The sequence below is a fragment of the Megalops cyprinoides genome, chromosome 9 (assembly GCF_013368585.1).
Source record: "Megalops cyprinoides isolate fMegCyp1 chromosome 9, fMegCyp1.pri, whole genome shotgun sequence".
Lineage (NCBI taxonomy): Eukaryota > Metazoa > Chordata > Actinopteri > Elopiformes > Megalopidae > Megalops > Megalops cyprinoides.
In genome coordinates this window covers 30,684,644-30,704,826 of record NC_050591.1, presented here as the reverse complement: position 1 = coordinate 30,704,826, position 20,183 = coordinate 30,684,644, and the positions used below count along the sequence as shown (strand labels likewise).

General features: G+C 42.1%; 1 protein-coding gene across 1 annotated transcript; it reads left to right on the top strand.

The window, feature by feature from the left end:
• Positions 1-508: 508 nt before the first annotated feature.
• wdr95 (WD40 repeat domain 95) lies at positions 509-20,160 on the top strand. The gene is made up of 30 exons (XM_036536948.1): positions 509-579; positions 1,869-2,145; positions 6,322-6,375; positions 6,661-6,744; positions 7,350-7,415; positions 8,012-8,242; positions 8,557-8,642; positions 9,646-9,738; positions 9,838-9,883; positions 10,004-10,050; positions 10,670-10,787; positions 11,158-11,227; positions 11,924-12,167; positions 12,945-13,050; positions 13,562-13,713; positions 14,284-14,386; positions 14,647-14,753; positions 14,859-14,938; positions 15,185-15,239; positions 15,328-15,373; positions 16,580-16,639; positions 16,907-17,069; positions 17,921-18,019; positions 18,144-18,202; positions 18,334-18,472; positions 18,616-18,655; positions 18,757-18,845; positions 19,354-19,544; positions 19,696-19,799; positions 19,919-20,160. The coding sequence occupies exons 1-30, from the start codon at positions 512-514 to the stop codon at positions 20,106-20,108; spliced, it is 3,267 nt and encodes a 1,088-aa protein (XP_036392841.1). The 5' UTR covers positions 509-511; the 3' UTR covers positions 20,109-20,160.
• Positions 20,161-20,183: the final 23 nt, after the last annotated feature.

The following is a 20,183-nucleotide window of genomic DNA, read 5'->3' as shown; positions in this document are numbered from 1 at the left end:
TTGATTTTTGTTGGCGGTTTTCCATCCCCTGAAGAGCTAATTGTTTATATTTTATAGGATTTATCTTACTGTATGAAAAATGTTCTTTTACGACATGATGTTTTTCTTATGAAATGCCATCTTTTAGGTTCATTTTATGTTGCCCATGTCGAATCTTACTGTAATGCCATTACCTGTGGGCTTGCGTCACAGTCATCTCACATTCCTTCCCATGGGCACCTGGCGTAACCTGGCTGGTAGGGAGAGTGCATGGTGCCACTTACGTTTCACCTGTCCCCTCCAGGTCGCATGATAGAGTGACAGGAGGTAACATGAGACCCGGACCAGCAGCGTCTGCCGAAGACGTCTGTGAGCGGAGGGCCGGTCAGCCCCAAGAGGCTTAGCTGGCAACGCTCGGTCAGCATCACAGCAACGCAGGGAGGACCGTGGCATTCCACAGAGAAAGAGAGAGAGAGAGAGGGAGGGAGAAAGAGAGCTCCACGGCTGACTGCAGAGCAAACAGCTTTCAGCAATGCCGCTGGGGAAGAAAGTCCGCCCCACCTCTGCGGCTGGCAAGATACAAACTCAGAACATTCCCAGGTAATGTGCTTTTATCTGTTTTTTGTTTTTCTTATTTGATGGTGACCTATGAGTCACTGCCTAAATTTAATTCAAGGAGCGGGAAGAACTTCAGAGTCTGGCAGGTGAATTTTGAAGGCTGTCAGCTCCCTTTTGCTCACTGAATTAATTCTATTTTAACAAACTATTCTTTCTTATTTCAATTCAGCACATGCTTTTACTTATATATTTATTTTTGTTTAAGCAGTTTACTTACTTTGGTAGACTTTTGAGGGCTGTCAGTAGAATAAAATACACGTCAAATCTTTATTTAATGAACGTAGTTCCAGAATTTAATTTAATGTGAATGAAAAGCTTTTGTGATTTAAGTGCCGTGGTTCACGGTTCTCAGAATGAGTTTTTTGTTTCAGGCGTTTGGCGGATTGGTTGCTCTGCTGTGTTTTCTTCTCGGCAGAAAGAAATCCCTGTTGTTCAGAGACTGTTTACCGTTGTCAGGGGACTGTGGAGGTGGTGTCCCTGTGGCGACTCACTTTGGAGGATAATGAATAAAGCATTGGTGTATATGTTTCACTTGAGGGCTTTTTAATGCGCTCTTTGTCGAACCGATTTACGCCCACATTTAAAACTCTCAGGCACTTGCCTCAAACTCCTCACCGTCTGCATCCGACGGCCAAAAATATTCAAATGCTGCACGCTCTGAACCAGTGCTCTAAAACAGCTCAGTGCTGTAACTTCCAGAGCGCATCCATGTCCTGCCATGCACACTCCTTTTGTGGGGTGCTTTTCATTTTAAAATTGGGCTTAGTATACTGCAGCCGCTGGTCCCATGTCTGTTGTCTGCTGTTTGTGCTAGTCGTGTTTTGAGGTGAATGTGCACATGACTCCCATGGGCCCTTTTTAGCAATGTGAGCCGAGCTGGCAGCAGCAGCTTCCTGCAGTAATTAGCAGGGAAATATAAGATGGCATGGTCTGCCGCTGCAGAAGATCACCTAACCAATTAGAGTATATGAGATTAATGATGGTTCAGAGACATGAATTATAAAAGCTGACAGGGGAAGACAGCCATTGTCAAGAGCCTTGATTCTTTGCAGCTGTGCCATTACAGTGTCTTAAAAGTTTTTGCAAACCTTAGTTTCTATAGAAGATGAACATGCCTTTTACCCCTGAGACATGTGTGTATGGGAATTAAATTTACTACAAAAGAATTAAATTATGTAACACTGAGGCATTAACTGCATCAACTGACTTTGAGTGTTTGGATGGAGTCACCGCATCTACACCAAACTGTATGTCTAATGACTGATCCTCAGCATCTTGACCGAGTTGGGGCCTGCTGCTGGGAATGCCGGACAACGCAGGGTGAAGACCTCGGGGCCAGAGCTGTGGGTTGAGAGAGCGCCCCCCAGCGGTGTGGTGGTCTCCCAGCAGGATGACCCAGAGATCAGCGGGCAGCGTCCCGAGTGGCTGGAGCGTGAACTGCTCAAGCAGGAGCATCGCCGGCACTCCGTCGCCCTCGGAGACAGTGCCACTCTCCGCGAGCGACGCCTCTGGAGTGCCGACCCCAGTCGCAGCCTCCGCAAGCTGCAGGTACAAATTAAAACTAAAACAAAAATTAAGACTAAAAAAAATTTCGATTAACATCTCCATACCTATCTAGGTGCTCTTTCTGTCCATTTCAAACCCAAAATCAGTTTTTTTCATTCTTCATCTGGAGCATTGGCAGTTGGTAGGATGCAGTGCAAATATAGGAGTCAAACCAGATAAGAGACTGAACGTGTTTTTGGTGATAACAAAGCCTGCCAGTGTAAGTAAGGATCATACCTCAGCAGCTGATTGATTAACTGGCTCTAATTTTGAAGCAACAGCGTGATGCTCTTCACTTAAAATGTTTCAAATATAACAAAGGGTTTGGGTTATATTAAATAATTTGTATTATACCACAGAGATCAGAGATTAGTTTTCAGTGTAAGACCCCTTGTTTTTTCATTACAATTAATATGACTACTTGTGAAGGGCAGAATTAACATAATAGATGCAATCAAGAAAAAAAAATTCAGTTACTAAAGAGCGAGCCCCAATTAAATCGGTATGCTTGTTAATCACGCAGAAACAGGTCGTCAATAGTTTGCATAAAGTAAGCTTTCTAAGCTTTCTTCTCAGGGGCCAGCAGTGCTCTGGGGGTCACTTAAAATGCTGCACGCAGGGTCATGTAGCTGTACAGACTGGGCACAGTGTTGTGGCAGTGATTCTTTATTCCTGTCCTCTGATGATGCATTGCTGTCTGACCTCATTCCAGCATGTTCTGTCCCTTGTGTGGAGAAGGTGAGGGCACCAAGTCCATTGTGAGCCTACAGCAAGGAAAGCCTAGAGATCATTTGTTGCCGTCAGTTGCTTAGGAACAGCCAGAGAGGTGTTGGTTACTAGCTAAAAGGGTTGTCTGTCTGTTTCCCTTTGCGACCCCTAGGGTGTCTCCTCATTAAAACGTTGACCAATCACAGTGAGCCCTGCTGCAGGTTAGATAACGGCAGCCGTTCCATTGTTATCGTTGTGTTAGTGAGGAAGACGAAGCTCTTTCTCTGTGCCTGCCAAACAATAACTCCAGAGACGATGGTTTGCATACATTAACCGTTTCATTGACACAGAGCTGATTTTATGATCTGCTTGGTGATTGACAAGCCTGAAAATGAGAAACGGTGGTGACCTATTTCCATTTCATTTCGGAACTGGAGTAGAGGAGGGAGTACACCCTTATTGATTACATTACAGCCTGAAGATGTCACTGGGGCACCAGCTTGTAATAAAATCTTCTATATTCACCTCTTTCCTCCCTCCCCACTATTCTTTTTTCATCTTTTTCTTTCCCTCTCTTCCTCTCTCTCTCTCTCTCTCTGTCTTTAATTTACATACAGAGATCCAAACATGGATACACACAAACGCAAATATACACAGGTACAGGGCTGCAGGAGACACAACCATGACAAACAGAATTTTATTGACATTTGTGATTTATAGCAAATGTTACTGGAGAATGGCTGTAGCCAGTCATATTGACTGGCTTGATATAATTGGCTTCATCACTCTTTATGATGCTGTGCTGTGTGAATAGTCTTACCTGTCCCACAAAGAGGTCATAAAATGTGATGGGTACACCACTAACACTGCACTACTCGGTACACCTTTGTCTCCTCTGTGCCTGGGGGTTCACATTGGACTCATAAGTCATCCAGCCCTATCCTGAATTACAACAGGATGTACTGATTGGTCATCCATCGTTGAAAATACCACAGAAGGACAGAAATTAAAGGACATCCTGAATATGTGTATTTGTAGGTACCACTAACATGTTGCTTGGCATGGTAAAATTGTCGGTTTTAACAAAATTTTTTGTTTCTAAAAATAGTTCTGCCTCAATACACACACACACACACACACACACACACACACACACAAACAACGATGATATAGATGCAGGACGGCCATCCCAGCCACTGAAAAATTGTGCTTTTAATAGCTGAGACATGATTCACCATATTAAACAATTAAGGCAGTTTTCTTACACCTGAATGCAGGAGCAAGTTCAATCTTATCGCAAGTGCAATTTAGCAGAATCAATGATTAAAAGAACATTTATGATTGGACACGCTTGACCTGCTTTACATCCCTCTCCCCAGTGGCTCACTGTGTAATTGGATGCCCCCCCCCCCCCCCCCAAACTGATCAGACACAACATGTCAAAGGACCACTCCTCCTCATCAGAGACCCTGCACAGTTCACCTGAATAAGCCGCAGCACGGTGTGGCAAAGTGAAATATAAGTGAGACATTAATGAGGGGTCTGCGTAAAAACAGCCGTGTTTAGAGCACAGGGGTCAATGAGAGTCCTCATCTAGATTCCACAGACAGAGGCAGAGGTAATCAAGGCACTGATGGAAAGAGCTTTCTCAGTGGGTTTCTGGTAATGGGGATCTTTCCCAGTACTTGTCGGATTTTGACACGTCCCCAGAGTAGAATTTTTGAAGGTATCGTTAGAATTTATAACAAAAAAGGACTGGAGTTCAAAAAGACTTGAATAAACCTAAATTTCAAAGGTGATGTGCAAATATCAACTTTTCTGTTATTTCTTTTTCTGTTTTTTTTTTTTACCATCAAAAATATCATACTCAACAACGTACAAATAAATTTTGTATTAAATTATGTGTGAAATATGTATGCAAAGTAAGGGTTTAAATATGTTGTATTTATTTTTGGCCGTCCCATTTTTTAAAGTAACTAGTTTAACTAATTTCAGTTTTATTTTGTCTGTGAGCTTTCATGGTGTTCTGTCATTAATTTTCTTCAAGGCACGTGTTGAACCTACAGTATGTTTTCAGGAATGAAACATAAGGGATTTGATAAAGCCCCACTTTTTGCAGGGTACCATGTGATCCTATCTTGGAGTTACAGCCAAACATCTTGGTATATAAATATACATGTTATATAGCTCCTAATTCCTGTGAGCAGCAGAATTCTGATTGCTTGGAGTGGTTTCTATTTGAAATGAATATGCATGCCATTAGGGACTGATGTCATCATCTGTGTAGCTTTCTCCATAGACATCAAACATTTCAAAGCACTTCACACCTATTTAAAGCAATTTCAATGCACTTCATGTACAATTGGCTTCAGCTGGAATTGAATAGCAAGACAGTGACCTTTGCAGTATCAGACTATTAGCACAGATTCTTTGTACTTCACAAGGCTTTGTGTGATTAAGCAATTAGCTCCTCCATCCGTTAAATAGGGGCGGGAGATGCGTCTCCTGGTGCGTGCTCCAGAAGGAACACAGCTGTTTATTATCATTATTTATTAATAACAGCTCAGACAGTTGCCGCTGCCTGAAGCATCCTCATCGTTTGGGGAAGTGAATGTCAAGTTAGGAAAACGTTTCCTTGATCCTTGAGGTGTGCGGCGAACATTGTAGAGGCCTTGCGTAATGTGTGTGTGTGTGCCTTTGATTGTGCATGTTTGTGTGTGTGTGTGTGCGTGTCTGTGTGTGCCTTTGATTGTGTGTGTGTGTGTGTGTGTGTGTGTGTGTGTGTGTGTGTGTGTGTATGTGTATGTGCATGTGTTTTTCTTAAATGTCAACTCGGGGGGCTCCCGTTCATCATTGAAGCCTTTAAAGCAAAAGTTCATTATAGTTCATTCACAACTCATACACACAAGAAATCCTTTGTGAATTAATGGTTTGCCTTGCTTTCCATCTGTGCATTGTCCTCTGCTTCCTTTAATGCCTCCCCTTGCTTTTTCAAGCATTCAGAATTCATTAACTGGCTGGTAAGTGAAGACCTGCATGAGATGTGCCAATAGGTGATGCTTTTAAGCCATTTAGACTTAAGTATTTGTCTCCTCATGGGAATATGGGAAGTTATGCATGATGAAATCAATGAAGTTTGTATTTACCCGTAATCTGAGATGAGCTTCTTGATCTGATACACTTGTTTCTCAAATGGCAAGTTTTAAATAATATTTTGTCAATTTTGTTCTGTAATGATGACAGTACAGGTAAGAGAGAGCTGTTTTTGTGATGCTCAAAATCTCTAAGTTACATAAAGCTGAGATGAAACTCAAATGTCTCTAAATATTATTTCTGCAGTCTATTTTTGGTGTTCTTATTGCTGGAATGTTTCTGTTTTTGTGAACGCTGTTCTGTTCTGTGCTTTTCTCGTATTCTGTTTATTGTCCAAGATCACACCATTTTGCTCATGATTTATTTTTTCTTAAATAGATTGACCAAAAAGTATCTCTTGAAAACCTGGCAAAACTCAAACTGGCATTTGAGGTATGTAGTTTGAATTAATTGTGGTGCATCAGTTAGATGACTAATGCCCAAGAAATCTGTCAATATGGTTTAGATATGACATATAATTATGTATGACCTGTTTTGAATAAGTATATGAAATAAGAACTGTGTGTTCCCTAATTGTAATGACCACTGCACTGCTGTGTAAATATGAGCATAACTTGCGAATGAATTTCCCAGACATGGCTCTTTAAAAATAAATATTACGCAACAAAAAGGAGATTAACAAGTTTGAAATTTGCTTTTCATTGACCTCTGTTGCAGGAATTTGAGAAAGGTGGCATAAGATCATTGGACATGGCGAACTTCAAGCAAATTGTCAAGAAGTGCTTGGGATTACGTGATGTTGTACGTACCGCAGACGGTCTGAAAAACAACATTTTAGGTTTATTTGGTACTGACTGGACATTTTTACAGCTCACTGCAAGTGATCTGCTGGGAAGACATGACCAAAGCCTCTTAATACTGAGGCTCAAATGACATTGAATGCATTCGGGCTACTTTACCAAAGGTCGGACCTTAAACATGTTCACATGTTAATATTCATTAAGTCCATTCATATGATCTTTAAATCTTAATTTAATTAATCTTTGGAAAGAAAGTAAAGACATAGCTGGTATTTCGCACTTCTGCTTAATTCAATGGTCAACTGAAACAAATGATCTTACCTCATTGCAGCCAACAATTGTTGTTTCAGAGAACATGAACATCTTAAAATGCAGACCTTTTTGTTATGGATTAATTCACAGATTAACTGTGTGCAAAGGCAAAGTGCAATTATATGAGTGGTAATTATGTGTAATCATTCCCAAGAGCTATGTCTTATCCTCCGGCTCGTAATAATGATCCGTGCAGATGCTTGTATTTTGTTCTGTTTTAAAATGATCGGTGACCTTCTGGAACAACCCTTTTGGCCTATCAGTTCACACTCCCTTGTTTTCTAAATGTCACAGAATGATGAGCAAATTCAGGAGCTATTCATGAAGATTGATTATTCAGGAAACGGCAAGATTGTATGGGTGAGAACAATTTGTCATCTCAAGTCACAAAAGTTCATGGCATTAATGTGCGATATAAAGTGGTGTGTTCAAGTTTCTTAATGTGGTTCCATATCATAATAAGATTTTCTTACAGTTGAAATCAACAGTTTCACGGGGAGACTTAGTAACAGTGGGGAAAAAAAGCAGGGCATTGTAAGATTATGGCCATGAGGAAGTTCTGGGGCTTGTGGAAACTGCACTGTTTAGGAAAGGGTTGTTTTATGTAGATACCCAGGTTATATTAGACATAAAGTAACAATCATGCCCAGGATATACTAGACGTAAAGTAACAATCAAAATGCTAGTGCTCAGAGGTGGAAAACCCTGGCTTCAGAAAGTAAAAGTCCTGCCACGTATTTGTTCCACCCATTCACTACACCAGCTGAATTTAATTAGTAGAACTTTTCAGCAAGGTAGAGGAGCTAATTAGTGAAATCACCTTGTTTAGTGAATGGCTAGAACAAATTCATGGTAGGACTTTTACTTTCTGAAGCCGGGGTTTTCCACCTCTGCTAGTGCTGTTAGCTCTCAGCGTTGTACGTGTTCATCTGACCTGTTGTTTCTGCACCCTGCAGGATGAGTTTTGCACCTACATGCAGCTGGAGTACACGGAGAAAGAGGAGTCCGTTTATCGCAGCAAGCAGGTTGCCCTGGCCCTGCCAGCCTGCATCAGGCCCATGTGCCACGGAGAGCCGGTTCTTAATATCCGTGCCACCCCCGACGGAACAATCGTGACCGTGCGAGAAGATGGGGAGGTCTACTACTGGAACTCTGAGCTCCAGCTCAAGAAGAGCAAGGCAGTGTTTGTATGTGTCCTTATGTGCACCTGGACTGATTCTTCCTATACCACATGACTGCTCCATCAGATAGTCTGTTTAATAATCAAAGAAGTGTAAATTGACCATTTGCACATGTCCATAGGGCATTCTTGTGTTACAGCTGTGTAGTCTTAATTGTCATGCAATGTTGTTATACAGTATATTATGGAGGGTTAAAGTTTCCTATATTGTGAATATATATCTTTACTTCAAAGAGCGGTTGAGAATGAATAGATTAGAATTTAGAATTCAGGTTGTGGTTCAGGGTTTTTTTTTTCACATGCCTTGTTGTTTACTTATAGCAAGAACGACCTGTGAACAGGAAACCAAAGTGGGCCACTGATTTTGTCATCATGCCACAGTACAACAAGCTGATCATCGCAACAGGGTAACTGTACAATCTGTCCCGGTGGTGATAATTAACTGTAGTGCGGCTATAGGTCACAATACTGGTAGAACTGGGTTTGAAGTGCTTTTAGCATCTGTGGTGTTCTATTAAAATAACGTCAGGCTTGTACTGCAGGTGCCAGATACCCTCAGGAGTGTGAGACAGGGCGTCGTTTAGCTATCCCTGAAAGGGCAAAGGTCCAAATTCAAACACGAGTGACACAAACACTCACTTTTGAATGACCCGGTAAAGCACGTGAAGGAAAGAATGGGTGGCTGGATGTCTCTTTCTGTTATGGGAATCTATGTGATGTGCAAATATGTTGGTTAATATGTGCAGCTGTCCATTGCCATCCATTATCTACATCTATTGCTTTGATGCAGGTTTACATTGCTTTACAGGGTGGCAGTGTAGCATAATGGTAAGGAGCAAGTCTCATGACCAAAGGGTTGCTAGTTCGAGTCCCCGCAGGGGCCCTGATGCTGTACCCTTGGGCAAGGCACTTATCCCAGAATGACCTCAGTAAATATCCAGCTGTATAAATGGATAACATGTAAAAATTGTAATCTATGTAAGTTGATCTGAATGAGCATCTGCTGAATGCCAATAAAGTAATGTAAGGTAATTTACTGTGATATTGAGAGAACAAACAGAGAGGCGATGGGTGTGACTTGTCAAAAGTCCTAGGTTTGATTCAGTGAAGGGCTGAACCCACAACCAAACAGGCTGTGATTCTCACAGTGCTGGAGCTGTTAGTGCTGGAAGTGGCTTAGATAATTTCAGATGGTGCATGTTTTCATACATGAGACCTGTCACGCCTGGTCTCCATTTCTCCCAAGGACTCTTATGCACCTGCTACAGGTGGAAAGTGCTGCCAATTGTAGTAGTATACCCAAGCACTGAACTAACTTCACTTAACTCCCCCGCCCCCTTAAAGAATTGAACCCACTGCCTCCTAGTTAAAAAGTCAGATGATCCAAGCCCTGCCTCCCTCCCCATCCAGCGATCGTGAGATCCAGTTCTATGAGCTCTCTTCGTTGGAGCCCTACTGCCAAGTGAGCGCCCTGGAGACTGTGCCTCTGAGGATAGACTTCTGGTAAGCAACAAGAACGCACTTCTGGCCAGAGTAACCAGCGCCCTGTCCCCTCTAGCAAGGCTATGACCCGCTAACTTCTCCCCAACCCTTTCCCTACAGCCTCATGGACCCAGACAAGTGTGTGATTCTGTATGGAGATGCTCAGGTAACCCTTCCCCCCCGCAGTCACCACTAATTAATTTAATGGATTGCAACAGTTGATTAAAAGCTGCTCGCTTGATTAATTATGAATCTTTTTTTTCTGTCTTTCTTTCTTGCTTTCCAGGGCTGCGTGAACATCATATTAATGACTTCAGTTGGAGAGATGCTGAGGTTAAAAAAAAAACAAAACAAAGCTTCTTTAATCATTTCTGGCTTGTCCTCCACGCTATCTTTCTGTAATCGCAAAAAGAGCTCATGCAGAATTTGCTCATTCTGAATCAGCTCCTGACATTAAAAACATTTCAGCTTCACACTTTTGATTTTGACATTGCTTCTCAAATGGCTTTTTTAAATTTTTCAGTGAATTTCTCCCTTGGAACTGTTGCAAAATTGAACTGCATTTTACACTTCAAAATATCTGTGAGAGTGAGGAGCGGATAATTGCCACAGCTAGACATTATAATGAGGAAAATGATCCTTAATGCTGTCTGATTGTTTCCATGACAATATGTGGTTTAGCAGTCACAATCAACCACCTCTAATGACATGCAACTATCCTTTTTATGTTTTTTACTGGTTGAAGGGTTTCTATAAAATGCTTGTGTGTATTGCTTTTGTAGATCTGTGTGTTCGCTCTTCAATTTGATAAAAGTGAGAAATTTTCAAAGGCAAGACAAGCAAGGAAGATTTACTTTGTGGGGCAATAACACTCCAACAGTTCTTTATCTCCCAAATTCATGTGAACTGATTTTTTTCCCGCATTTCAAAACAAGCCTCCTTTCATTTTTAGACTGTGGAAGAAGTTGCCCAAAGTCGAAAATGTACCCAATATAGGAATCGACAATGCTGTGCTCTCTCCAAACGTGACATACATTCGATGGAAGGTTCATGAAGACTGGGTAACCCAGGTGACTTTTGATCTTTCAACTCTGTTTCAAGCATCACTATCGTGCCATATGTGGTATATTTTGACACTTAGCCCGACATACAAGTATTACTGCATTCTGGCCTACTTGACCGTGGTATGTATGTCATGGTGACTGAGCCAGGTACAGTTTCCATGGCATGAAGCCGTCCCATATACAAATATGCCAGACTATATTTGTGATGCTCGAACTGCTGACATGACATTCGACCTCAGAGGTAGTTTGATTGCAGTAGTTATTTTATTTTTTTTTTCCATTGATCTTGAAAAATGTCTTGTTGAATGCCTACTTTCAATACACTGGACAGTTTTTACTCAGCATTAATAGTAATTTCATATCTGATTGATTTCAGGTGAAATATTTTGACAGCATGCGCGCCATTGTCTCTACCTCTAACCATGAGCAGTCTGCACTTGTGATAGGTAATTCTCAGATTTCTCTCTCTTAGACTGCCACCATGTTAAAATCCTGTGTGTGTGTTGAGGGGTAGTATTGAAAGGGGCAAACGCATTCCACTGCAAAGGAAGGCAATGGTTAACGAACAAGGCAATTATCTGTGTGATATTTCCTGATTATAGCCTACAGGCAACATGGATCCTCATATCTACATTCATATTCAGGATATGGGGGGCTGGGGGGGGGGACAATTTATCTAGCATATTTAATGTGAAGCAAGGTATCGAAGAACCTTCAGCGTAATGGAATTTAAAATAATCGTATTTTAAAAACCTGCTGAAACCCCCGGAGCAAAGTGGGAAGTGGATGTGAGTCAACAGTCTGCAGATTGTCTGCAGTCTGAGTGTGTGTGTGCATGTGTGTGATTGTGTGTGTGTGAATTAGTACATGTGCATGCCTGTACCATGTATGTCCGTTTGTAAATATATAGAATTTTTGGGCATGTTCTGTTGTGGTAAGAAGCAGAGCTTGTACCTGAAAGGTTGCTGGTTTGATTCCCCACTGAGATGCTGTTGTACCCTTGGGCAAGGTGCTTAACCCACAATTGCCTCAGTAAATATCCAGCTGTATAAATGGATAAAAATTGTAACCTGCTGCATGTAAGTCACTGTGGATAAGAGTGTCAGCTCAGTGAAAATACTGTAATGATTTATATTTGCTAGGTTGCGTGCTCCCCACGATGAACATTGAGCAGACCCTGAGGGAGATCAGAGAGTTCTGCCGGGAGGGCAAGACCAGGAAAGTGCAGTTCGCAGGGGGGAGCCCTCAGCCGAGGCCCAAGGGCGACCAGACCATCTTCCCCGTCTACAAAGGGGTGAAGACCTTTGACCTCTGCAAGAAGCACAACATCCTGGTCACCGGCGGCATGGACAGGCTCATTCGCATGTGGAACCCCTACGTCCCAGGGTGAGGAGAGGACTCTGTTCCTCTGAGTTTCTCCCGTCACCTTCCTTTCCAGATGGGACCAGTTCTCTGGGTGGAGGCTCGCTGGGACTGACTCATGTTATTCATGCGTTTTGTAGACGCCCACGTCCCACACACATTCCCTAACTCCATTTTTACAGCTTTCATTTTCCTGGAGCGCTACAACAGCTGGCTCTCAGCTACAGTTTAGGCATTGATTTTGTGAATGTTTGTCCTTATCTTTGATTTGCGATGAAATAAAAATTTCACTCTTTTTCAATACAAGCATATTTTATTTTCATTTTTTTCATTCATCACTGAACATTCCAAACTGCGTTGTGATTAAAAAAGAAACGCATTTGTGCGGTAGTGAGAGTTGAGAACAAATCTAAATCTGAATGTATGGTCATGAACCCAGACATCTATGTGAGCAAGTCTTCATTCTGCTCATCCAGTGCATACCAGCCAAAGAGCAGATACACATTGGAGTTAAACACAGTTAAGTGCTACGGCTTCCTTCTTGTTCCGGTCTATTGACTTGTGCAAGCCAAGGTCAAAGTATAAGTATAAATACAAGTACAATGACATCATGCAATATTGAGCACCTCATTGACCCCTGTCACAGAAGTGGAAGAAAGGCAGTAAAGAGCATACCTATGCTGCTCATGTGTTGGTTTTTGCAAAGAGAGGGAGACACACACGCAAAAAAAAAACCTGAGCACAGCTTTCTCCTCATCTGTTAGCGTTTCTCTCACGATTCCATTTTTTGATCCAAAACAGGAAACCCACAGGCATTTTGAAAGGCCACTGTGCACCCATCTTCTACCTCTTCATCTCCTCAGAAGACAACCGCATCTTCTCAGTGTCTATGGACAATATTGCCAAGGTGGTACACATTCAGGCCCTCCCAATTTTATGTATATATATGTACATATATGTCTATTGTGATTAAGGTGGCTATTAATATGGCTTCACAGTTCCTTATACTTAATGAATTTGGTAATCATTGTCTCCCTTTTGGATTTTTTGTATAATTGTTTTAGCCTGTAGTGTGGATGGAAAAAAGGGCTAGGTGTTACTGGAATGAAAAAGTAAACTGCAACACATTCCTGTCTCGGTTTATTGCATTTTTATTGTCACTGGTAATTCTCTCCTGGCAGCAAAGATTTGTCCACAATTCTCCCCCCTAATGTAGGAGAGACTAATATTTTAGGAAGGCTGCACTTTATGAGTCACTCTGACTCAGTGTTTGTTAAACGACAAAATGTTAACGTGGCCATGACATTTTCCCAGTGGTGTACCCCGTGACATGAAATGGTTCCATCTTCTTTTGCCATGTGTCACTTGGATTGTCACGGGAAGCTTCACGGTCACGGTCACAGTTGCTTTGATTTCAGATCTGGGACTTGCAGGATCAGTCTTGCCTGTTCACAGCGCACCCCAAGGCCAGCCTGATCCGTGGAGATGTGTCCGCCTGTCTCTTCTCCCCGTCCATGAAAGGCCTCTATGTTGCTGCTGATTCCATTGCCCTTCTCTCTGTCAGGACAAGGTCGGCACTCTATAATTGACCTGTGGTTTTTTTTGCCTCTGTTTACAACCCTTCTTTTGGAATCGCCAATCGCCAACTTGGCTCGTTTCACTGTGACAACCTCTGCAATCTGCGTTTTTGTCCCTTATGGTGTGGTTGATAAAGACGTGCATGTAAAGACCATCTGGCACCTATAAAGGTCTAATCAGACATTTACACTCTTCATTACTGTGTCAGCTATTCGTGGCAGCCTTTCTCCATTTCCTTTTAATGACATCCAGAAGGGAAGTCAGCAACCTCAACCTAATGGTGACGTCCAATCCCTTCATTGGATTCCAAGCCAAAGATTAATTTCTCTAAACCTATGCCAAACAGCCAACACCCTTTCACCATATATTGTTCGCATTGCCTGGAAACTCATATCTACTGCAGCGTAATAGTTTTTCATTTCCTTCTACATTTTCCAACTCCACCATCTTTGTTTCGCCTTTGTCTCTCTCTTCCTTTGCTTCTTTTCTCACTGTTTTCTTCTCCTTTCGTCTATTTTTTGACTCATCTCACCCTTTCATTTTCCCCTCTGCCCTTTCGCAGGGCGCAGCCCCAGGGTCACCTGACCGTGTCCCACAGGGAGCCGGTGCTGTGCTGCGGCTACAGTGGAGCCTTCCGCCAGGTGGTCAGCTGTACCGAGGGCTCAGTGAGTGACAGGAGCTTCATTCAGACACAACAGCACATTACACATTAATATAATATACTGATCCACACATGCACTGCCAAGTTCTGAGTATTTCATTTTTTTCTGACTAACCTAAAATTGCACTCGAAAATTAAAGAGGCAATAAATTATCTTATGAGTTATGTCTCGGCTTCCCCAAGAACTGCACTAAAAATACATCCATCTGCCACACCTCCACATGGTTTTCAGACATCTTTGCTGATGTATTCAATCTGTTCCAGGTTGTGAAAGTCTGGGATTTTGATACAGGGAGCCAAGTCTTCGAGTTTGGGAGTGCTCATGGAGTGTCTGCCATCACCTGCTTGACCTTTGACCCCCAAGGAAGGAGGTTTGTCAGATTGTTTCAGGTGACTGACAAACAACAGATTCAGCTTATATGCATTAGGTTAATAGTTGGATGTAACTGAATACGTTGTTTCATCTCATTATAAAGACTGGTGACCGGAGGCAGAGATGGCAGTCTTAAAGTCTGGAACTTCAATAATGGCCAATGCCTAAAGATATTCAGGAGAGGTGAGGGCTTTTTCTTTTTTTGGATATTTCAGAATATCAGAAGCCGAGAATGAATCATAACATCAAGGTTACAGACCCTGGGTGTGGGTGTTGTTGAAGAAGCTTTATGAAGGAAACATTAAGGAATATTAAAGTCATTCTATTTTGTATGATTCTTAAATCAGTCTTCCTGCTGATGTAAGTAAGTTTCACTGCACAGATATTTGTGTACATTCCATTCACACAGGGTGTTTTTTTGTTATGCAGAAAATGGCAGTAAGGACGTCTGTGACTGCACGTATCTGACAGTGAACAGAAACACGTGAGTCTTCGCGCACGTTATACCTCTTTACAAAGCACTGCAGCTTAAACCGGATTTCACACCTGAAATGTGTGTTTTGTTTTGGCAGGTATGTAATCTCAGTGGGCTGGAGCAGAAGGATTGATATTTACTTTGTGAGTTTACGGTAAAACATACCAGAAACGCCAGTCTGAAGAATTTGTGGATAGTTTTAATAAGTAGCCCGATGTGGATAACCTGTTTAGCCTTCAAGGTTTTTCTTAGGTTTTCTTTCAGCTCCCACACACCTCCCCATTGAAATCCTCTCTGGCAGTTTCACCAGAACAGGGACTGAATGAAAGTACTCTGCTCTTGTGCCTTTGCAATATTGAAAATGGAATGAGAGTATATCTCATGTAAGACATGTATTGGTAGATTAAAAAAGATGAGCTGATGAGCACAATAATGGTAAATGTCACATGCTCATTCAGCTTGCCTGTGCTCCATCCTTGCTTGGAGTCCTTGGTAGTTACCGTAGTAACTAAATCTCATGTCTCCTTCTCATTGTTTGCTGGTCATCTCCCCAAGACCTCTGAGCTGAGATACATTCAAACTTTTTTTTAAGAAAAGAGGGTGCATTTAATCATAGATTTTATCCAGGGTACTTTATTTCACATCCCTTAAAAATTTTATTGGAGTCTGGCAGAAATGAACTATTTTATTCAGTCTGTTACTTTCTGAAGTCCTGCAATCATTTTTATGGAGCCTTGCTGAAACTTTGATTTGCACAGTTGAGCAGCGGTCCCCTCGCAGTTTCCTTTCCTGCAGTGTGAAGGAAACTCCTCATTAACTGCAGTTTCAGCTGACCTTTCCACCTCTCCTTCCTCTCTCATACTTAACACCACGGACCCAGGGGACTGGGTGTATTGCCTGTGTAGCCTCATGTGTGCTGCATTAACTCCCCTCAGGAGATAAGTAGGATTAGAGGGACAGAGTGAGTCATTGTCACAGCGCTAGGAGGAGATCCACTATATCGCAGGTCTGTAAGGCCAGCAAACTCTCCCACTGCTTCTTCCTTAGCCCACTGCAAATGAATCCATCCAAGCATTCTTTGTTCATTAGAGAGAAGCAATTTTTGCTGCCTCGGGTGGTGGGAGTTTAAGTGTTTCAAAGAAAATCCACAAAACTTTCACAAGAATCAATTTTAATTGCTCTTCTGTGCAGTCGTTTCTGAATGGAGTATATAGTGTAAATAATTTAACTGCAATTGATACTGGTGTAAAGTTTCATGACAAAATACAAAGCCACAAAATTATAACCATTCATACCCTGATGATTCAATGATTTTGTTTCTCAAATGTCTGACTTTTCTTCCCTGGAAGGACTCACCAGAAGACCCACGCCACATCCAGAGTCCACAGCCCCCTTGGCAGGATGACCTGGTGAGAAACTACAGCATATCTATGGAATGCCTCTCACCCAGTGCAATGGCAAACTTGAGAAGACTGTTGAAGGTGGTTATGTATTTAAAAAATCTGGTTGTGTATCTAATCTAGTGCTATTGCATTTGACTATGCAGCTGTCACCATAGGCCTGTCCTGTACGTTCTTGGCCCAGTGTGTCATGTTTGTCTGCAACATTGCTGATCTACAGTTTAATGTACTCTCGCCGTAATTCATGCTCCAGCTACCATTTGTGAACTCTCTTAGAAACATGGCCACAAAGAAGACATCCTGTGTGTGACTCAGTGCCCGCCATCTCTCCTGGCAAGCAGCAGTTTTGATGGGGAAATCATCGTGTGGAACCTGGTTTCAGGACACTCCCAATGCCGTTTCCTCACCCCCCTCCCTCCAGACTCCGCCTACCCTGAGGGTACTGTTCCAACACGTCCAAAAACATGTTCGCTATGTCTCCAGAGTAAACACGTGTACGGAGTCTAGGTGTGAAACGCTCTGATGTTGTTTTTGCCATTGATGCAAGTAGCTCTAATTTTGTTTCTGTTTTGCTTGTTTAACTGGCAGTAGGGTACAGAATAGAAACATTTTGGGAATGGACTGACTATTTCAGGTGACTTTTGCTTTGTATGAATGTAGGAAAGAAATTATTTAATGCCCCAGGAAAATTAGATAATGCTCTTTGACAAACTCCAAAGGTATACCCCATGCTACAACAATAAAGATCATAACTTGTTTTTAAAATTAGGACATGTAGGAAAAATGTCATCTTCAACATCCAATATGTAATTGTGTTAACTTGGTTTCCATAAACAATGGTTATTTCCTCAGGAAACTGTGACTTCATAGAGAATTGACTGTGCTGTACGCTTTTCATCAAAATTAACATGTCCATGTTTCGGCGGAGTGGTTACCCCCTTAGATTTAGAAATATGTCATGAACATGTCCCAACAATACAATGTATACTCAGCAATTCTGGAAAATTCTCATTTCAAATACTGAGCCATTCTGCCTTTCTTTATGACCTAATTAGACATTTTCCCATCTGCTGAAAAATGATTATGCCTTTCAATTTTTAATAGATAGATTTTTGAACCATTACTGTGAAATGCTGGTTATTTAAAAATCATCATTCAATGCCTACTCTGTTAACTGGAAAACTTTACTTTCTCAAAGAGAGCCAAAACAAATGAATATCTCTACTCCCAGTAATTCTCTTGAGTATTGACATGAAGTGTCTGTTTTTAATGATGTTTTTTTCCTGCTAGATGCTGACAGAAGTGTTTCGAGCATGGAGTTCCTGAGGACTCGAGCCCTGAATGTTGAATTCACCTCAGCCGCCTGTCTCATATCCTCTGGGCCACAAGGTCAGTTTCACTCATGAACGTCCTTACAATTCTCTCCTTTCACAGCTAACACACGTCAGGGGGAAAGTCAGTGCTCAGGCCTGTCACCAAACAATAACACGTATTTCTGTATCCTGAAATAAAGGTTATGTCAATTTCTGGAACGTGATGAATGGAGGAAAATTCTTCGCCAGCTTCCAAGCAGTATGTATTGATCCCCTTGTAATATTATATTATTACTTTTTACTTGGCTGTCAGGAATTGCTTGTTGGTGGGCTGATGTTTCAGAGATAACTTTCATACCAGATGGTGGCATAGACTCATTTCTGTTTTAGTCTAGACTGAAATGCCATATCACCAAACTGGCTGTGACGAAGGAGGACAACTTGCTCTACGCAGCTGATCAGTCTGGCTATATCTACGTTTATGACATCAACATGTACGCACTTGGCCCAGAGCGCGATGCACCTAAAAGTAAGAATGTTTCTCCTTCAGATGTGTGATAGGATGTTCTGATTATTTCCAGGCATGGAATTCACGCTTTCTGTACACAGTCTTCCCTGTTGCTGTCCCTTTGCGAGTTTGACATTGCTGTGCGTTGTCTGTTGTCTATTCAGTGACAAACTATTGGCGTGCACACATCAGTCGTGTCACTTGGTAAGTATTGTGTGTGATACAGTTTATGTACATTTACTACTAATGTACATGTACAAATAAATGTGTTTCTAGAAGACATGATGCTCTGTCTGTCTGTTAAGTTTGCAGATCATTGAAGACGACAATATGCTGCTCACCTCTTCTACTGACTGCACAGTGCGACTATGGACTATTCATGGAGAATTCATAGGTAAGTTTATCTGCTTATTTGTTGTGCTTATAAAAAGCTTAGTTAATGATTTGGAAAGACAAGGACACTCCCTTGGGCCTGCATATTTCCCAGCAGACTGGCTCCTGTGTATTCCTCTGAGGACAGCCAAACCTTACATTTCTCAGAGTGAATGCAGTATGAAAACGAATACTTCATTGATATTCACTGTATTGCACAATGCACAACAGAACGTAGGTTGATCTGATGTCATGACAGGTTACACCAGAGGTTTAAAGGAGCTTACACCACAAAGACAATAAAAAAGTGTGTGTGTGTTTGTGTGGGTGGGGATACGCTATAGGTTAATAAATGATGAATGGGGCTACTCGAGATCCCGTAGTAACATTCCTATTCCCTGTTGTTTGTCTGATTGTGTGAAAAAACTCCTCCATTCTTCAAGTTGTTTGGCTATCTGGAAGGAAGGTGCGTTTGTTGCTGCCCACAGTAAAAAGGCCACATGTGACAGCCTCCCATTTCCCTTCCACAGGGACATTCGGACAGTCAGAGAGCTGGAGCATCCACACTCCCTCCTCCTGGAAGCATCCCACAATCCCCTACGAGATTCTTATAGATCCCTTGAGCATGCCAGTTCACAGCATTCTAGAAGGGGAAGGCAGTGTCTCTGATGTCATCTACTCAGACCAATCCAAGGAGGCCAAAGCAGCAGACGAAGCAAAAGTAAGTAATGTCTGTCGCTGCTCTGAGCTTCTCACTTGTTGCAGAGGGCTGCACTGATGTAGTGACCAAACAACTTAAGTTTTTTTTTTTTTTTTTTTTTATCCTCTCTACTTCACTGAACTAACAGCCTCCTCTTGAAATGTAATTACAGTCCGATTCAAACAGCAAACTGAGATACCCTCCACTGTACATTAGTGACAAAGACATTGAGGAGGAGATTAAAAATCCATGTTACCCGAAAGAGCACGGGAAAAGGTGAGTATGAGTTCCTTGTCATCAGCAACACTCATGTCTGCAGTCTGTCTCCATGATAAGTTTCACTCTGTATCCTCAAATTCATTCTCTATGAGGTTTACCACCCTTTGACTTTTCAGACTCCGTCATGAAATATTCAAGAATGCCAACAGGCCACCCAACCACGGAGGTCCCAAAGCCTACCACACTTTGAAGTATTTTGAGATTGCCGACACCCCAACTTCTTTCAAGAGGCCCGACCTCTCCCTCGCGGGAATGGACCCTTTCTTGTCCAGTTTTGCAGAGGACCAATCTGTTGAATCTCACTGACGCACTGTCATGTTGTCCTGTATTCAACCATCTGTGCAGCTGGTGCAGTCTCACCCCAACCAGAAGATCTGGTGA

Bases quoted from the DNA above. Each gene is read 5' to 3' on its own strand.
- wdr95 (XM_036536948.1), top strand. From the start codon at position 512: ATGCCGCTGGGGAAGAAAGTCCGCCCCACCTCTGCGGCTGGCAAGATA. The intron at 13,714-14,283 runs GTCGGCACTCTA...GCCCTTTCGCAG, and splicing joins CTTCTCTCTGTCAGGACAAG to GGCGCAGCCCCAGGGTCACC. The intron at 18,020-18,143 runs GTCAGTTTCACT...CCTGAAATAAAG, and splicing joins CATATCCTCTGGGCCACAAG to GTTATGTCAATTTCTGGAAC.